Source organism: Schistocerca gregaria, chromosome 8 (assembly GCF_023897955.1).
Source record: "Schistocerca gregaria isolate iqSchGreg1 chromosome 8, iqSchGreg1.2, whole genome shotgun sequence".
Taxonomy (NCBI): domain Eukaryota; kingdom Metazoa; phylum Arthropoda; class Insecta; order Orthoptera; family Acrididae; genus Schistocerca; species Schistocerca gregaria.
Window position 1 is genome coordinate 134,203,377 of NC_064927.1, and position 21,484 is coordinate 134,224,860.

Here is a 21,484-nt window from a genome sequence, read left to right on the forward strand (position 1 = left end):
ACACCATCAAGGAACAAGATAGCTTTGACATTGGACTGCAGGACAGCAGTAATACAAGGATAGGCATGATATGAATTTTAGAGTTATGGTTTTGGCACCTTGATAATTTCAATAAAAATATTACCAATGTGACAATCATTGCAAGTGTGTTTTTACATACAAATCTGCAATGTGGCTTTTCCCTGATGTGATTTTGGTTAAAGAATATATCAACATTTGATGTGTTAAGAATAATGTTTATGATATGCTTCCTTAATAGCCTGAAGAATCCCACACTGAATATCAAATTGTTCAGTAGGAACTCTAGACTCTACAGATTATTAACCTATCCATTTTGACCCATGGTGCCATCAAAATGATGGCACTGCAGAAGTGTCAGATTCTACCTGTCTGCTTTGACCAGTGATGTCATCAGTATGACGGAAATTGCTAGTTCTGGTGTATACTATATGGCGACAATGACATCACTACATGCACATGCCAACAAAGGCAAACAAAAATTAAAATGATGCAGTAATGTCTCAGTCCAAAAATAAAATGAAACTATCATGATAATAGTGGAAAAGTGAGGGTTTAGGTTGGGGACATGCTAAATATATAACAATTAAAAAAAAAAAAAAATTACCACACCATCTGAAAACAAATGATATTTCAAAAAAATTAAATTAAAACACTCTGCTACACCAACAATACAGGAATCGGACATTTCCCTTGACCTATACAGGGTGTTACAAAAAGGTACAGCCAAACTTTCAGGAAACATTCCTCACACATGAATAAAGAAAAGATGTAATGTGGACATGTGTCCAGAAACGCTTAATTTCCATGTTATAGCTCATTTTAGTTTCATCAGAATGTACTGTACTTCCTCGTTTCACCGCCGGTTGGCCCAATTGAAGGAAGGTAATGTTGACTTCGGTGCTTGTGTTGACATGTGACTCATTGCTATTCAGTACTAGCTCAAGCACATCAGTACGTAGCATCAACAGGTTAGTATTCATCATGAACGTGGTTTTGGAGTCAGTGCAGTGTTTACAAATGCGGAGTTGGCATATGGCCATTTGATGTACGGATTAGCACGGGGCAATAGCTGTGGTGCGGTACGTTTGTATCAAGACAGATTTCCAGAACGAAGGTGTCCCGACAGGAAGACATTCGAAGCAATTGATCGGCGTCTTAGGGAGCACGGAACATTCCAGCCTATGACTCGCGACTAGAGAAGACCTAGAATGACGAGGACACCTGCAATGGACGAGGCAATTCTTCGTGCAGTTGACAATATCCCTAATGTCAGCGTCAGAGAAGTTGCTGCTGTACAAGATAATGTTGATCGCGTCACTGTATGGAGAGTGCTATGGGGGGACCAGTTGTTTCCGTACCATGTACAGTGTGTGCAGGCACTATCAGCAGCTGATTGGCCTCCATGGGTACACTTCTGCGAATGGTTCATCCACAATGTCAATCCTCATTTCAGTGCAAATGTTCTCTTTGCAGATGAGGCTTCATTCCAACGTGATCAAATTGTAAATTTTCACAATCAACATGTGTGGGCTGACGATTGTGCAATCACGTCATCAACACAGATTTTGGCAGGCATTGTTAGTGATGTTTTGATTGGGCCCCATGTTCTTCCACCTAGGCTCAATGGATCATGTTATCATGATTTCATATGGGATACTCTACCTGTGCTGGTAGAACATATGCTTTTACAAGTACGACACATATGGTTCATGCACGATGGAGCTTCTGCACATTTCAGTCGAAGTGTTCGTACGCTTTTCAACAACAGATTCGGTGATCGATGGATTGGTAGATGCGGACCAAGTCCATGGCCTCAATGCTCTCCTGACCTCAACCCTCTTGACTTTCATTTATGGGAGAATTTGAAAGCTCTTGTCTACGCAACCCCAGTAGCGAATGTAGAGACTTTTCGTGCTCATATTGTGGACGGCTGTGATACAATACGCCATTCTTCAGGGCTGCATCAATGCATCAGGGATTCCATGCGATGGAGGGTGGATGCATGTATCCTTGCTAACGGAGGACATTTTGAACATTTCCTGTAACAGTGTTTGAAGTCACACTGGTACGTTCTGTTGCTGTGTGTTTCCATTCCATGATTAATGTGATTTCAAGAGAAGTAATAAAATGAGCTCTAACATGGAAAGTAAGCATTTCCGGACACATGTCGACATAACATTTTCTTTTTTTGTGTGTGAGAAATTTTTCATGAAAGTTTGTCCGTACCTTTTTGTAACACCCTGTATAGCTCAACCGCTGCTATCAATACCTACATCTCTGAAAAGTGGAATCACACATTTCTCTTGACCTACATAGCTCAGTCACGGCTATTTGTACAAAAAAAAAAAACAGCACCTTCAACTCCAAAAAGTGGTTAACCAAAACGCCAACAACTCAAAAACCCAAATACCCCATATTCACTACATGAATTAAAACACGGCCGACCTACCACAAATACACAATAGACAAAACATTGCAATGACTGTGGAATAAAACCAAAACAAAAATTGATTACTAACAGAAGCCTCCGGCAATACCATCTGGGTTGGCCAAAGTGCACACAGCAACTCTATTGGTCTATTGTTTGCGTGTTATGATGCTCAGTGGGATGTTGTGTGTTATAGGGTCAGTGTTATTTACTGCATGTGTTGGTGGTTGATGTTTTGGTATCGGCACATGTGGTTGGTTTATGTATATTAGGGAAAGTACTCGATTTCAATTTTTTTTTGCTATTGCCAGTTTTATTTGAGCTGTATAGGTCATGGGAAGTGACAGATTCCAACGTGTTGTCGTAGCTATGTGTTTTTTGGTATTTTGAGCCGCTGTTGATCTATATAGGTCAAGGGAAGTGTTAGATTCCAATTTTTGTTCTTTTGAATGTCGCTTTCATGGTATCAATAGTTGTGGTGTGTTTATAATGTTTGGAGTAGTTGGTTTTAGTTTTGTGGTATTGACAATTGCGGTTGAGCTATGTAGGTGAAGGGAAGTGATCGCTTCTTGTCTATATTGTAAATGTAGCAGAATTTACGAATTTTGTGGTGTTTTTATGTCATCGTTTTGTGTGGTTTGGGATAGTGATGTGTGTCAGTATGTGTTTATATTTAGTTTGTACCCACCCAAAAAACCTAATTTCCTGCTTTGGTCCCATTAGTTTGATTGTAATTTTGGAAGGAAATGTGTTGGTTGGTTTTATATGCATTTTCGTGTTTGTTGTCGTGTTTATGTAATGACGTCATAGGTGCCATATTGGAGACATTGAGAATGGTCGTTTCCGCCCTATTGGTGATGTCGTGGATCAGCATAGATGGGTGGAATCGGACTCTTCTGGACTCCCACTCACCATATAGCAGAGATGCTGAGTTGAAAATAGGCGCAACAAAAAGACTATCGGGAAGTGAGCTTTTGGTCAATTGGCCATTGATACCTTACCTCTTCCTGACAAGTTGTCTGTAATTGTGGTGATATGTATATAATTATATTATCTGTGATAAAAAAAGATGATGGAGGAAAAAGATCTTGAATGAAAAAGATTGTGTAATAATAATTGTGGTGAAGGCTGTTACTTAGAGCCACCTGCAGTGGTCTCGCTGTTCTAGGCGCTCAGTCCGGAACCGCGTGACTGCTACAGTTGCAGGTTCGAATCCTGCCACGGGCATGGATGTGTGTGATGTCCTTAGGTTAGTTAGGTTTAAGTAGTTCTAAGTTCTAGATAACTGATGACCACAGTTGTTAAGTCCCATAGTGCTCAGAGCCATTTGAACCATTTTTTTGTTACTTAGACTGCAACATATGTTGCGGTTCTGATTTTAGTATTAACTCTACTGATGCAAAGCATAAATGCTGCATCTATTCAATTTCAGGTTGAGATTTCTGAGGTTTTCTTGCTTGTTTGACTGGTGGTATATTTTTAGTGAATAGGCAGTTCATTTTGGCACATTATATTTTAATGACTGAGCCAGCCATTGTGCTCAGTGTAGTGACCTGAAGTGTGCTCAGAGCATCTGAAAGAGGTCGCTACACCTAAATCAGAATAAGAAAGTGACTGGCATTTGAGCATGGTAGGGATGGGGGGATGATGATGGTGGTGGTGATTCACAGTTTCATACAAGTGTGATGTGTGTCTGATAGCAGCAACAATTTGGTTCCATACTCATGATGTCCATACATCCACTATTAAAGAGCAGTATTCAGTTAAATTTTCGGTTTCCCTAATAGTCCTATCACTTCCCTGGGCAATTTCACACCGAGCTTCACACATTCCTTAAAATAAATATATCACACAGAGAAACAAAGCATATAAGAACAAAACACAATTGCATTAAAGACTGCAGTTTTCATCCACAATTGGCCATAACTAGTAGCTGAGGTAACAGAGCGGTATGACAACTGGGCTCAAAGTATGGTCGAACTTGTGCTCCAGTTGGTTGTTGCTATGGGAGCTGCCCTGTAAATAACTTGCTGTTAGTCACTCTGTTATTCTGACTCACATATAGATCAGTTGTGAAAATGTTATGCAGAGAAGCGTGGTTTTGACCTTCTGTGGAAACCTGGAAACATACATACGACCAGTCTCTTACTTCCCCTACATCTTTATGATTTCAAAAGCAACAGATACACTCGAGACAAATATTAACAAAAGCAAGACACCTTAAATATTAATATCAGCCAGTATTTGACATGTTTGTAATTTTTTAAAAAAGCAAAACTTTCATCAGTCTGAATGATTGGTTTGACCACCACAGTTATTTGCTAGGCATGGTCCTGTTGAGGTGGTATACTGTTGTCTTCCTCTGAACTTTGAATTGACTTAACGAGCAGACTGTAGGGGGGGAGACCTATAGTTTAACATGAACTTCAAACCAAGCCGCAACATAGCTTTTTTTCCCATTAACTAACGTTGCCAGAGGTGAAAGCAGTTATAAATGACAGAAAAAAATTATAGAACTGGCTGAGAGATTAGACCCCAAACCTTTGGATCAATAGTCTGGCACTTTTCATATCATTTGCGGGTCATAAATCTTTCTCTTGCTGTACATAAAATATGCTTCCAATTGACCATTTTAATTAAAAATATTAATAGAGACAGATAAGTAATGAACAACAAATATTTTTGCATGATTTAACGAGGATTGAATTTCAATGGCTGATAATTAGATAACAATATTTTGTTGCAAATATTCTCATTGTGTAACAAAAGACTGTATTTGCTTCACTTTCATCTATCACAAGCTGGGATATTGCTTTAACTGTTTGGAATGCCAGTAAGACTTATAATAAAAAGGTCTTACCTACTGCACAGTCAACAAAGTTTGAAATAATGTGAATAATTGATGTGTCAAAAGACATAATGTTTTAGTTTGCATCACCTAGGATCAGCATAAGAGAAGATAACGTAGTATCCAGAAAACTAATGATATTTGTAAGATGGGATACAAACCTGTGCTTGTAGATGAGGGCAAAAACCTCGTGTTTCACATATTTGATGGAAGTAGTCCATGCCATTACAGAAGAAATGTGACTTGTCACAAAAATCTTAATTTTCAGCCTTGTCAAAAAATTTGTCGGTGCTAGTGTATGAGAACTGCAGTAAGAAAACTGTAAATTTGTTTCTTGAAAGTCGTTGTATAACCTTACAGGTAGAATGTTTCTACCTAGTAAGTTGAGATAATGTGAAATTAGAATCGTAGTTTAGCATTTCAGTATGATCATCATGTAATGTAAAAGTTAAGAACAAGAAGAAAGTAAATAAATATCACATCCTGTGCAGATGTGAGATAACAAAAGATGAGAGGAGGAGAGAAAAGCACAGGCTGTCAAATAGTTATAGACATGAACTTAATGCAGACACAGTGTAGACAAAGTTAAATGGAAAGGCTAAAATGAAATTTGCGATTCCACTCGTTGGCTTTGACTTGTGATGTCAAGATTGTTGCACCCTTGTTTCTAATGTGTACAAGATGGTAACCATTACATCACCCATTAGACCTGCGAACAAACATCAAGAGCACAAGAAATATTTAACACCAGCAATAGAATGAAAGTAATGGAACACCCATGGAAAATATGGTTTTTCTGTCGAAGGCAAACTAAATATATGAATGACACCATTCCAAAACAAATAACTCAAAAATCTAGCAAACAAAATTCCCGACATTCAAAACACACACAAAAAAAGACAAAGCTCAAACGGAGACCATGATACCAGTAACATGCACATCTCAGATACCAGGTACCATAAATTTCATTTGACCGACATAGATCATACGAAGCCATTGATGCTGTGAACCCACACACAACTCTGAAACTCAGTACTACAAATTTCACCTGACCTATATGGCAACAAAAACAAAACCTGCTGTACAAAAACCAACTCCCTGAAATTATCAAATCCATTATCCAAACCTTCACCTACACTAGCTATCTAAAACAAAGTCCACAGTATAACAATCCAAAAGCCAGCCACATAACGGATTTAAAAAATTAACCCAACCATTGATGGTAAACAAAAAGCCACAGTACCTATCAACCACAATCCAACACAGTTACCATCACTAACAAGAAAAGACCTGAAATCAATGAAAGCTTGCATTATTAATAATTCTGATATACAAAAGTAACTATAAACTTGCACATATACCATACAGATTGCAACAACAAAACTACAAAAAATACTTACCATCAAAAGCCACCATCACATAAATCTAAAACACACACACACACACACACACACACACACACACACACACACACACACACACACAACCACAAAATACTGCAGCACGCCACGTACAACTGTCCTGACAAAAAAAAACACTGCACTACCATGACATCCCCCAACAAAGCTGTGTCACAGGTCAAAGCACACAGGTGGAATACATGTTTTGGTTGACCCAGTGGAAGAATCAGTTGAATGGAAATATGCAGAAAAAGGGAATGAAATATTATTGAGTGGTGACCTGGAGATTGGTGGGAGAGGGGGGGGGGAGGTGGAAATATGTCAAAAGTTAGCAATAATAGATATAATGAAATGTAAAAATAACTGTTTGTTAGAAGAGAAATAATTACAAACACAATAGAAGGATCCACTTGTAATTCAGTGGCTTATAAGATAAAGCTGCATACTGGATTCAGAAAACATATGTTTGGGATGAGCTCTTCGTTTCTCTCCAGTGAGCTATATTCTGATTTAAAGCAGTTGGGATTTGATAGTTGCCTAGCTGGACTGCTCCTGGCACCGATATGCCAGTGATGGCAGTATTGGCACTGTCGGCTTCAACTGTGTTGCTACTTTTTGTGCATTGTGCATGCCAGATTTCAAGTGAGAGAACTTTTCAGTTCCCAGTTTTGCCTGTTTACAGAAGCACGTCACTTTGGCTTTAATTAAAATTAGTATGACATGTTTGTCCTACTAGAAGATGCTGTAGAGATCTGTACCATACGTGAGTTTCAGAATATTTGTGTGATTTTTGGTGGAGACGTAGACTCGTAGGTGACCTCACGTTGCTGTAAGAAGTACACTGTGACAACTTTGGACTCTAAATGGTAAATGTCAATTAACTTGAATCAGACAATAAAAGCAAGTACATTTGATTAAATAAGAATTAGTAATACATAAAGAAATAAATACAAACTTAGGGGAGTTACATATGTTATACAACGAAATAAAAAAATAAATAAAACTTGTAGAAACCATGTATTTAATAGATTGGGTATCATGTAGGGTGGCAGTGTAGAAGCCATAATACCATTGCAGTTGTTAACTTGCCAAATGATAGTGCTACATTGGTTTCGCAGTATTGTGAAACATTTCTACAGTAACCTGCCCTTCTGGAAAGTTACTGTAAATATGGAAATGACCTTATGTTAAAAAGAAAAAATCAACAAACGTCTGCGTAATGCACCATTATCATCAGTGTGTATGTGACAGTTTAGTCAAAGCATATGTAATACCTTTATCAAATTCCTTTGGTATAATTAATATCCCTTCAGATACAGAAGATACCAAGTACTTCCTATAGTGATTTCTTCCCACTTGGGGGACCGGGAGGGGGGGGGGGGGGGGTTATATGGTTTTTATAGACTGATGATTTAAATAAGAACTATCAGTACGGTAGGTAATGTTCTTGGTGAATTCTACGAACTTTTCTACAGATGGTCAGCACAACTGCCTTTTGCAGTTACCAACAAAGCAAGGAGTGCCATAATTAAAGGTCCCTCCCCCTACCACCCTATCTCTCTCTCTCTTACCTTAGAAAAATAATGTAATTTGGTAGATAAAAGATTATCTACTCACCAAGTGATGGCAGGAGAAAACACACACAAAAGCCAAAGAAATGTGCAAGCTTTCAGAGCAAATGGCTCCTTCTTCTGGCAGGTGGGTTCAAGGAGATAGAAGGGGGGATGAAGGAAAAGGACTGATGAGGTGTAGGAAATTTGGAGAATCCAGAAAAGTCATCTAGATGTTCGGATCATGGGAGAATTACTACCTGCCACTAGGTGAGTAGATTTTTTATCCATCCGTTTATATTTATAATATATTTTCAATTACATTATATTTCAAAAATTGATTATTTTTGAGTATAGATTCTCTCTATCCTTTTTTTCTCCACTATTATTATATTGTACTTCACAGTGGTTGTAGATATATGTGAGAAATGGGCATGTGTACCATCTTCATTAGCATCTCAATTGCTGAAGAAATGTAGTTCAGTTTTGTTTCATTTGTATTATAGATGAAGTGCATGGCTATTTTCAGCATGTTTCATTTTTAAGGATCTTATTAATCTTTCTTGTTTTTCATAATGATGTCTCCCTTAGTTGTTGACATAACATTTAATTGAATCTGCAGGTTGGTCGCATTGCAGCAGACCATCCGTTGGTTGGTGGACATAAGGGGCCAGTCCTAGACATAGCATGGTGTCCACACAATGACAATGTTATTGCTAGTGGTTCAGAAGACTGTGTTGTCAAGGTGTGGCAGATTCCGGATGGTGGTATCTCTAGGTGAGAAATGTTAAGCTTCAATATGAAAATTAAAACCATGTCTTCGGGCACCACTAATTTGTAAGCCTAATCTTTCTGTGAGTGTTATGAAGATTTTACTTTTTATTGAATTCTGTGAGAAATGTAAATGGGAAATTTGCAGTAGGTAAATAAAGTTTATAACAATGTAGGAAGGATAGATTACTATTCACCCCTTAGAGCATATAGGCCTATTGAATTGCAGACAGGCACAATATAAAAGAATGCTAAATATTTAAAATTTTGGGCGAAACCTTTCTTCCAAAGTAGAAATTCACACAAGCACAACTCACACATTTGTGGCCTTTTGTCTCTGGGCACTGGGGTCCAACTGTAACTGCATCCTACAAGCGAAGCAATCCAGCTGGGGTGGGTGGTAGTGAGTAGGGAAGAGGTAAGGGCTGGGAAGGTGGAAGGATAGCTGTGTAGAGGTGGGAAAGATGCTAGTATTGCCTGTGGGGAGCATACAGGGATGTGGTGGGGGCAGTGTAAGGCTGGTATGTGCATCATCTGTGAGCTCTGCTGGGAGGGTGAGGAGGAGACAAAAGTAAAGAAGGGGGAAAGAACCATATAGGTGTGTTGGTGGGATAGAAGGATTGCGTGTAGCATGGGAGTCAAAGCAGTGAAGGAAATAGGTAGGTACAAGACAGGGACCTTGGCTAGTCCCTGCCCTCCAGACGGGTCTTTGCTCATCTCTGTTCTCCACATGCGTACCCTCTTCCCTGCTGTAACTCCTGTATTACACTCATCTCTCTTACACTGCCAACATACCTACATAGTTCTTTTCCTTTCCCTTTCTCTACTTCTCTCCTCTAAGCCCCCCTGCACCCCTCGCATGACACAGCCTTCTGATGCTACATCTAACAGCCCTATCCTATCCACACATCCCTGCATGCTCCGATAGGTAACATTAGCATCTTCCCGCACCCTTACCCTGCTATCCTTCCCCACCCCTGAAATTGTGATCTACCAAGCTACTTAAAAGGTTTCCCGCAGTCCACTGTAATGTTAAATCTGCGTAGGTTATTTCATTAGGTGTAAATGCCTCATTTTGTGTTGGTTGTGGAGGTGCTGATACTGGTTCTGCTTTAACAGATACTATTTATTTATATTGGGCTTTAGCAATTTACTTATAGTATATGTACCATGAACATATGTATTGCCTGCTTGCAAAGAAATCACCATGCTTGCAAAGAAATCACCAAGCTGACCTGACACCATAAAACAAAACAAAAAATCCAATTTATCATTCTCTTTCCCATATTTGTAAGGTATCATATTCCTCTGTGTATTTTGTGTACACTCCTTCATGTATTTTTAATTCCACCTACATGTTCTTGTGATACGCAGACAATGCGAAAGTACACTATGGTTTGACTAAAAGTCATTGTTTTAGAGACAGGTTGTTTCTCAGGTGCAGAAGTGAATATGCAAAACAATAGGTTTAAATGTCTCCTCTCTGCTGTGTGAAAAACGTGGCAGTAATTGACCAGTTATAACATGTTACAAATTAAGTAGTTATAAATCTACATCTGCAGTCTTCAAACCACTGTGATGTGCATGATAGAGGGTACGTCTTCTTTTACCACGTCTTATGCTTTCTTACCCTGCCACTTGCATTGGAGTGCAGAAAGAAAGATTGCAGGGTAGTTTCATCTCAAATCATACAGGACATGTCAATTCATGATTATGAATTTCCATAGAAAAAATATGTGGTAGACTTTTATATCTTATGTCTTAAGAAATAAAATATTTTCATTTTATCTTGGGTTTTGTGGATGGTACAGTCCTTTGAAAAATGTGAAGACAACTCTTAAAACAGCAGAGAACTAAAGGAAAAAAAAAACTAATAACCAAAAGTACTGGAAACATGGCAGATGTTTTGCTTTAAAGTTTAGTACATGCACGCACACACTGGCTTTCTTTTAACTTCTAAATTTATGAAGAAAATACTAAAATTTTAATATTTTCCCTTTTCATTTCTTGCTTTCTAATTTGAAAGCCACAGAATGCTAACTTCTTGTAATATTACCTGATACAACTGATATAATTATGAACAATATCTTCTCTGCTCCAGCTATCTGTATTGTGTAAATATTTCATACTAAAAATTTAAAAAATTACATTTTTGTGTGTTTTTGCGAATTAGCTACTCAAAAACCTCAATAAAAAAACTTGCAAAAATTGCACAATACATTGTTTGGTTAGTGTGTTAATAGTTACTGCCATCAAAGTGAGCAACATTTTTCTGTGTGAAGAAAATTTTCCAACATCCTGCATATTTCACATCATTGAATTTCTAGTGTAAAATATGCATATCAAACTATTGAGTTGTAAAATATGTACATCAGTAACTGTTTCCAGCTCTTTTTTGTTTATAACGAATGAGTGAGAACTTGCACACGAATTAAGTTGAGTTTCGTGTTCAATTTGTACTTTTTATTACATACAGTGTAACTATGTCAGTGAGGAAATATTGTGAAAGGGTAAAGTGTGTGGACTATGGTATAAAACAAAAGAAGGTTTTCTGTAAGAAAATTGAAAAGCACTTTGTAATAGTTGCAAATTTGTCAGAGGTATTGCAAAAATATCTTGGTCCCCAAGTAACTGTCTAACAGACACACCCATTGTGCAGGAATTGCTGTACTTGCTACCGCAATAAATATAGTGATAACCTATCTGAACAATCACCATCATTGGACTGTGAAACTGAAGAAGACATGCAGATGTTTATATTCCTGGGTGTGAAGGTGTTGTGGCTCTGAATGTTAGCATTTCTTCTGTAGCCCTTAATATGTCCCCACTTCAACACCTAAGCAAGATAGGTAGTACAGAGTATTTACAAAGAAAAGTGGAAGAATGTGAAAAAAGTTTTGCACAAGCAACATCTTCGGAACGTGGTGAAGTGTATAATGTGGATTGAGTTTTTGCATAAGCTGAAGATAGTGACATGGGCACCCAGTCTGATGTGTGTTTTCAAAACCTAAATACTGCTATCTCGACAGCCGTCTTTATTAAGAAGGTACAATTACTGACTTGTATAATAAAAAATGAAAAAGGTATTTGGGCATCCCCAGATTCCTACTGTGGGCATCAATCGCATGACGATATTCTTAATGTTGCTTTGGAATATTATCTAAGTGATGAGAAAGATTGCGGCAGGCACAGTCCTAATCAGGCTGATGTTTTTTTCTGTTAGTGAAAATGGTGAAAAACTTAAAAAGCTAAAAAGACATATGACAAGATCAGTAAGAGAAGCATATCTCTTAATGAAAAATGAGAACTAAAATTTAAAAATTGGTCTCAAAATTCTACTCCTTGTAACAGAAATGCGTAAAATTACAGCCAGTGAAAGAAGTATTCACATGCATTTACTGCACTGATATGCAACTTATTTGTTTCACCATAAGTAGTGTCACAGGCAAGAAGTGTACAGAGTTGGACCTTATGCTTTTGTGTATATGTCAAGAGCCACAAGATAACTGTTGGTTGCAAGAGTATGCATTGTGTCCTGGTCCTGAAGGAGTGACCATTGAAGCATTACAGCTTCAGAATACTGACAGTCTAGTATTACCTGTGCATTGTGGGAGGGAGAAGAGTTGGTGAAGAAGGCAGTGGAAATAGGGAAGTTTGTTACTGTGGTTAGGCATTGGGTCATGAAATGAATAGCTCATCATCATCATATCTGCAAGATTTAGAGACAGGCCATAGCAGAAGTGAAGTCAGCCACATCCTAAAATACTGACACATTATTTCTTCATTTTGACTTTGCTGAGAGCTGATCTGTTGCTTTGCAGAATGAAGTTCAAAGTTACCACTGGCAACACATTATAAGTGTTGATATTCACTTCCTTGGAACACTGTTTTGCTATTGTCAGTTATCTTATTCATGACAGTGCACATGCACACTATCCTGTCAGTATGATAATTGATGACACAGCTTCTAGAGGTGATACATTTCCTAAACATTTGTATGTGACTGATGGTGCAACATCTCATTTTAAAACCGCTTTCAGCTTTATAACTTTGAAAACGGTATACAAGAATTAAGACAAAAAATGGATTATTTTCAGCAACAGATAATGGAAAAAGTGCATGTGATGGGGTAGGAGGTCTGTGTAAAGATTTTGCAACAAGATTTGATTCCAGCATAAAGCTGTTGATGCTGTAAGAGAAGCTGCTGGATTTGTACAGACCATTTCAAAAGTACTACGAACTATGAAACTCGTACTTCTAAATGATAGTACATTTGGGGAGTTGCGTTAGAGATAGATAGATAGATAGAGAGATAGAGAGATAGAGAGAGAGAGAGAGAGAGAGAGAGCAAAGAAAATAAGACTGGTCTACTATGAAGCCAGTGGTAGTAATTCAGCCAAGTTACTGCTGGGTCATTAAACATCAAAGGAACTGAAGGTCCCTATTCAGCCATCTCCAAATGTAATCAAATTTGGTGTGGAGATTCTATATGGTCTTTGGCGGCTACATACCAAATTTTAGCCAAGTATCTTCAGTGGTTGAATTCTCAGGGGATTTTAAAGAGAGGCTACTCACCATGTACGGTAGTGAGAATGTGCCATGTTTGCTAGGCTTTTTTAAAAGTTCTAGCAGACATTTGGTCATTTGCTTTAATATACAGAGACAACTTTTTATGCTGAATCACACCACAGAAAAAAATTAGGGATTTAGCCATACCTAAATATAGATACAAGCCTCTAAAGTGGCTAAAAAATTTGTCTCACTATTCTGAGAGTCATGGTTTGAATGATCCCTGCTACTTTTCGTATGAACCAATCCTTCCAAAACTTCAGATGGGTATTGCTACCTCTGATGTCTACATATCAATCAAATTGAATCAGTGCAGGATGCCCAAATGAAAAGATGTGTGCCTGCAAAGTTGGCTGAAATATTCTAATTGCAAATTTTAGGGTACTTTTGGGAGACAATATCTCAACTGTGTCTTCTTCAATCCTCTTTTCTTGCTGCAGCTGGAAAAGACATGCTTTAAGCTTTCAAAGAAATATTGTTTATTTTCTGGATCTTTCAGTTTGACAAATAAGAATATGTTCCAAAAGTTATTATCTTAGCACTTCAAGAAGATCGAAAAGTCAAACGTTTAGCTCATTGTGTCCCATAATTAATTATTTTTATTTAAGTGTATAAATCAGTTTTAAACATTGGTTTAACACATTATATAAAAACAAGTATAGTGCAAAACACAGTAAATTTGCAGAACAAAAATACTAGTCAGTTCCATTTTTGCTTAAGCACTTCCACAATTTTGTCAACTGTATCGTTTCGATGATGATGATGATGATGATGATGATGATGATGATGATGAGGAGGAGGAGGAGGAGGAGGAGGAGGAGGAGGAGGCTTCTAAAGTGATGAAGATATGTTGCTCAGGAATCCAGCAGGTACATATACGAGCATGACTGTGTGTGTGTGCATAAAGCTGATGAGGGCATCTTGTTCTTCATGTGAAACTTCATACGTTTCCAATCAATCAAAAATTGCGATACATACAAGTAATATACTGTCCTGATTGTAAAGTTGAAATTGAGACTGTTGTAATTCCTTCATCTGTTTTGAAGGTGTTAACTGTGAATGCTGTAGCATCATTGGAAACTGTGCTTACTTTGAGCTGATTATAATTAATTGATTTTCTGTTGTTCTAGATACTATATGTCCCACAGTAAATCTTGTTTCTTGATCTGGGTTGATTTTTTTTTTTCAATTTCGTCTTTTGATTCATAAAGCTTTACACCTGGAATACTATCATCACAGAATTTGAATAAATCATATGGAGTCAGTATTTGGTTATCTTAGGCCCTCTGAGGACTATCAAATCCTGCATGTTCTTTTGCTGTTCCCCACAATGCCGTCACAAGGCAATTTACTGTGGCTTGTTACAAAATAATTCTATTTGTCAGTGATGCCAAAATCCTTTTTGTGCAGGCATTAACTGATGAAATTTTTGAAATTCTTATATTGAGCAGCTGAATCACCACAGAAGTAATAAATGTTCTTAAAGTATTCAGCCTTTGTATTTAAATATGCTGTCAACTTTAATTGAAAGGTATGGGCAGCAATGGTATTATGACAGAACAGTCACTGACCATACGAATGCTAATACTCTGATATTCTTTGCCATCAAAATAGACATCAGATGGATGAAATGTGGCCTGACTATTCTCCCAATGGAATTCTTGCACAGTATCCTGAACAACAAATGAATAATTCTCAGCAAAATCCATCAATACAATTAATTCAGTTCCTGCAAGATTTCTTTTTACCTACTTAAGACACAAACTTTGGTGTTCTGGCACAAGTGATGGCTTCTTAAGTCGGCAATTTTCAAAATCAATGCCCCCATGAAATCTTCAACAGTTCTCTGGCAAGTCTCCAATGTGTGTCTGCCAGCATGGACCCATTGCTTGTATTCCGTGGTTTCTTCAGGGCCATAGTCTTTAAGAGTTTTCAAGAAAAGCATCTAGTTGCATTTTTTCTGGACATTCCTCACAGTGTTGGAGCATTCAATTTTTCGATTCCAAACTGCATACAGCTTTTTTTTTTTTTTTTTTTTTTTTTTTTTTTTTTTTTTTTTTTTTTTTTTTTTTTTTTTTTTTTTTTTTTTTTTACAAATCCTTTTAGCTATCTTGAATGGATGTTGCTGAAGCCAACATTAATTTGCTCCTACACATTCAGAATTTGATCCAGAAGCACCAGCTGTACTACATCAATTCAGCCTAAGCTCAAAAAATTTTGAGAAGCTTAGTTCATTTCCATATTGCTTACGATAAGCATTGAACATTTCTTTAAGGTTACAAAGGAGGAGTTGTTTCTCCTTGTGAATATTTCCCCATTTATTCTTACTGCAGCACATCCCGTTTTGCCTGGGCATAAACGAGAAAACTCTTCATCTTCAAAGAAAGTGAGGACATTTTTCCCCTTTTTCGTTTGCAGGTGTTGCCAAAATCCCATCTTTAGTTTCCTAGCCTTCTTCACCATCCTAGTTGAAACAGCAAATTCCTTAGCCATTTTTTCAGTAGTGCAGCTATCTGGGCCAGGGTAAAAATTTGAACTTTACTGCTATTGCTTGAAGTCTGAAGTTTAATCTTAAGTTGTACATTTAAGACGTCCATACCTTTACGTTAATGGGACTCTTCCATTTGTATCTGAGCAATAACTACTTGGCTCATACCAGCAGCTGTGGCAGTTACCTTAGTAATGCCTTGGGCTTGTCCCATTGAACCCTTTCGCTGATCCGTTGAAGCTTTAGTAGTCCAATTGATGATAATGAAATATTAGCAGTAAAGCAAGCATCAACAACATCCGTGTCTTCAGTGAGTGGTGATTCTTGCTGATCCTGACGGGATGATTCTTTTTGGGTGTTTCATGTCTACATTTGGTATAAATTTTCTGACCAAGTTTAAAAACTTCATTAGTCTGTAACTTCAACCTATAGGAGATTGCAATGTTTACTGGTGTTCAAGCCTTCCTAATTATATATTTTTCTTTACCAAATGGGTTGCAAAAATTCTGCAGGAATTGAAATTTTGTTGTCAGTAAGGTAGAATGCCTTCTGGTATGAACAAATTTTGACATTTTCTGTAAAACAAAGCCCAGACCTACAGTGAAGAAGCTCCATTGTCAGTTGGTGACATTCCCTTGATTGTAGTTCCTTCTTGCCATGATACATAGCAAGAACAGTTCTACACAAAATGCAGCCTGTTATTGTGTGTGAAATGCAGATATCTCAGTATAATTGATAAGACTTCGTTGTGAACAGTTTCATTTCTTGTGTGTATGACAATCAGTGGTGGATGGGACAAATAATTACCCTCTTTTTGTGAGCTGCAAGATGTAACAGTCTCCTTTATGACACCTCATGGTCTGACAAATTCTTTCAAATGGCCATTAGGAACAGATCAGTGTTCAGTTTCTATTGCCCAAGTACTGCTCTTGTTGGATTATCATTGTCCATGTGCAAATTCAGCGCAGCTATACAAGTTCAGTGAGGAGCAGATGGAGGGGGGGGGGGGGGGGTGCAAATGAACTCATTTTAAAGGTGAAGTGTTGATTTGTTACAGTATAGGCAATTTTAATTCATATAATGCCGTAAGGAAGTAAAAGCATTACAGAAGCAATAAAAGTTTGTGAATAATAGTTTTGTATTATGTTTACTCAACAGATGCAGTCAGTGTAACTTTGTCCAGTGTAGCTAGGTCTAACATAAAAAAATCTAAAATTTTGCACCTCTTAACATTGCCCACTTGATTGTACCTTCAGAAGTGCAGTCACCAGCTAACATACTGTGAAATTTTTAGAATATTCAGAATGGGGATTTCAGAGAAAATAATTTACGAAGAATCAAAAACTTTCAGATTCTCCCATTTCATGTAGAAATATTTTGATAGTTTAAGAATTTCAGACACTGATGTCATAGCTGACAGAGATCTTTCCACTTCATAATTTTCAAGACAGTTAACATTCTCTGACTATTCATATTTTGAAAACATAGATTTCAAGCTTGTAAAAAGTTACAAATTTGCATAGGTCATTCTTACAAATTAAAGGTGGGGAAAAAAGCTCAGCAGTGTGTTTATTACACCTGATAATATTGTGAACAAGGTTTTCATTAAAAATAATTGCAGATCTCTGTCACTTGTAGTTTTTTTATCACACTTTCACAAATACTCTTTTAGAGAGGTCCCTAACATAGTAACAAATTGTCAGAAAATCAAAATAGTTTAGTTTTTGAGAGGTGCCTTGTGTGTGTGTGTGTGTGTGTGTGCACGCACGCACACGCACACGCACACACACACACACACACACAATGTGATCAAAAGTATCTGGACAACCCCAAAAACATAAATTTTTCATATTAGGTGCATTGTGCTGCCACCTACTGCCAAGTACTCCATAGTGACCTCAGTAGTCATTAGACATCGCGAGAAAGCAGAATGGGGCACTCCACGGAACTTACGCCCTATGTTCACTGTTTCCTGTGATAGTGAAGTGGAAACATGAAGGAGCACATACAGCACAAAAGTGTAGAGACCAACCTGGTCTGTTGACTGATAGACCGCCTACAGTTGAAGGGGGTCATAATATGTAATAGGCAGACATCTATCCAGACAATCACACAGGAATTCCAAACTGTATGAGGATTCACTGCAAGTACTATGACAGTTAGGCGGGAGGGGAGAGAACTTAGATTTCATGGTCGAGCAGCTGCTAATAAGCCACACATCATGCCGGTAAATGCCAAACGACACCTTGCTTGATGTAAGACGATTGAATTGTGGGAAAATGTTGTGTGGAGTGACAAATGACAGTACAAAGTGTCGCTATCTGATCGTGGAGAGATAAGGAAATTTTTTTTTATCTAAACATGCAAGTTCATAAAAATTTATTACCTAAGAAAATCATGACGACCACCAGTCTCTTGGTTATTAACACTATGTTCATAGACACAGCATGAACAGTTTCTGAAATTGAAACTTCTTCACTGTTGTCCTTTTTCCGCCCTGTGTATGTGTATGTAACAGCAGTGCAGTGAGGAGGCACTGAGTTGTACATGCACAATTTTTGGCTCTTTGTAAGTATTTGAGTTAGTTTCCTTGTTAAAGGCGTTTGATTGTAGTTGTTTCATGTGTCTAATCTGTTTATTTCTGGTGAGGTGTAAAGTCTTTGTTCCATTCTTGGAGAAGTGTAAGGATCAGTTGCTGATGTGATCTCTTGGAGATAAAATTCCTATTTTTAAAGTAACTACAATACATTTATTATTAATATTATTTTTATTTCCATCATTTTCTCTGTAATAGTAAACCTCTGTGTGATGTTACAGAACACTTACAGAACCTGTTGTGGATCTTGTATACCATCAAAGACGAGTTGGTCTTGTCTTGTGGCACCCAACTGCCTTGAATGTCCTTCTCACTGCAGGTAAATTTATTTTACAAAACCAAATCATTTATCTGTGCAAGCTTTGCAATTTAATTTTAATTAAACTGTCCTTGTATGTCCAAGAGGATAAAAAAAATTATTTTGTAAAAAAAAAAAAAAAAAATTTGAAATTTATGAATTTTGTGTTATGAATTGATGGTGAAGGACTGATTTTTCCAAAATTATTAATGGAGACGATCACTTTGAAAGGCGGAGAGAATTCTAAAAAGTAATTGATGTGTTTTCTGATTTTATTGACACAGTGCTTTTTAATCTTTTTGCTTGAATAATTGACAGAACTTTCATCAGAATCACTTAATGGCTACCCCTGAAATGACAGTAGTGGGAAACGTGTAACAATTCCATTGTTCAAAATATTCTTCCAAAAATGGAAAGGAAAGCCAACATAGTTAACTAGGAGAAGTTAACTATAGATGAATGATGGTTGGAAATTCAACACAAGTACATATCCTACTTTGAATTACTGAATAATAGATACAAATTATCATTGTGTTTCTATCTTCTGTGTCGCTCCTTTCTACTTTCTTTTTCTCTTCTCTTTACACACAGTTCTGGATATATCTTGACTCACTTCTTTCTCAATAGTGAACCACACATCAAAGTTTGATAAAGAAATTACACATTGAATTAGAGAATTAATATACCAAAGATGAGGGTGTTGAAATCATTCTGAGCTTAATAACTTGCGTTTTCCAATAATTAAGTTGCTTTACTTTTAGTTTGAAAATCAGAGGTTGCAATAGCTGTGTCATGAGTAATTTACGATAGCCTCCAAAGATCATTGCATATGCCAGTGGACTGCACTGATCAATTAATAGATTTTGTTGAATCTAAAATTTGATTAATGATAGTGACTTTTGTTCCTTAAGTTAATGGCATTAATAATTGCTTTTGATACTCAAACTAATATCAAGATATTGATAATGCTTGCTTTTATGAGGATGCAGTGAAGAGCATTTGAATCCTACAACACAGGAATCTTTTAAAAAGGAAAAGGGGAGAAATTTAAAGTAAGGTAAATACATAAGATTCACAGGCATTATGTAGTATTGGAACTGCATGATGTAGAATAAATGTGTAAAGTACTGTTATGTAAAGATTGTGAGAAATGGAATGCAAAACATTTCCCCCTAAAGTATTTTTTTTTTTTTTTTTTTTTTTTTTTTTTTTTTTTTTTTTTTTTTTGTAAATGATTTCATGTAAGTTACAAACATGTTTGTTTATGTAGTAAAGAGGGCTTTCTAATGAGGTGGCTACATAAACAATGTAGATGTTAAAGCATCACAATTTTGATCTAAAGGTAAGATGTACGAAGCAAGCACTGCACATGCCTGCGATTTAGATGCACGTATGTAATATGGTGAATTAGCCACTGTCGAGATTTTACTTTCTTACAGAATGTTAATAGAATAAATTATTTTGAAAACACATGATTTGGCACAAAAGTTTTCACTTCTTTATTAAAGCTACCAGTTTTGGTCAAGTACACATACCACTTTCAGCTATCTACATAGTCTGTCCAAACTCTGACAAAATTTCAGCAGTTATTCGGAAATTTTGTGGGTGCTTTGGTATAAGGTAACAGTGTTCTCAAATGGCTCCTTAAAGAGTAATCACAATTTGTTTCATTTCTCATCCCATTTAGCTTTGTATCTTAATTACATTGAAAATTTCTGTACAGCAATGCAATTGCAAATGGTATGTGCTGTCTGTCTTGTTTGGAATCAAATTTGTTAAATTCACTCAAAGTAATGCCCACATTACTCTTAGACCTCTAGGTTGCATTCAGTATTGCTCGGTTCTGTTTTTTTTTTTTTTTTTTTTTTTTTCCAGCAGTGTGAGTTGCACATTAACATTGATACACAGCAGTGTGGATAAGCTTATTGACTAAGAGTTGGCTGATATGTTCCTTGTGTACGAGTTCACGGAACACAACAGAAGAGTGGCACAGCAAAACTATGCTGAGCTTTTCCTACAGTGATAGCAGCAACACCACTGTACTTTTGCATCTGCCTGTATGCTTTTATGATTGCTCCTTACAGACTTTTTCAATGTTTCGAAGATATTTTCAAGGAAACAGTGATAATTGGAGTGACAGAAGGTAACAAAATAAATAAATCAATATTGCTCTGTAAAGAGCCACTATAAACAACAGATGCCTTGCACCAAAATATACAGAAAATATCCCTGAACAGCCTCTAATGTTTTGTTATTGGAGTTTGGGTTCACCCTGTATGCACAATGAAAAATACCGTTATTAAGTAGACTATTTTGAGCATTGGCTGCCATCCCATCTGCAGTTATGCTTCTTGAATTGATGGAACCTGTCAGAAATTTCTTGTGCAGACTATGTAGGACTGGAGCACCACGGAATGTGAGAGCTCACAGTCTGAAAAATCCAAGCAGCAGATCTATAGGCAATTAAATGAGAGAGCATCAGAGAACTAACTTTTAACAGTGAAAGAGGGAGGGT

The 21,484-nt window shown here is 37.1% G+C and overlaps 1 protein-coding gene across 1 annotated transcript in view; it reads left to right on the top strand.

The window, feature by feature from the left end:
- LOC126285321 (coronin-6) overlaps window positions 1–21,484 on the top strand; it is an 86,341-nt gene that overhangs the window by 1,724 nt on the left and 63,133 nt on the right. The window contains exons 3-4 of the mRNA XM_049984624.1: window positions 8,870–9,024; window positions 18,893–18,990. Coding sequence (XP_049840581.1) covers window positions 8,870–9,024; window positions 18,893–18,990 — 253 coding nt within the window. The remainder of the gene's footprint in view (window positions 1–8,869; window positions 9,025–18,892; window positions 18,991–21,484) is intronic.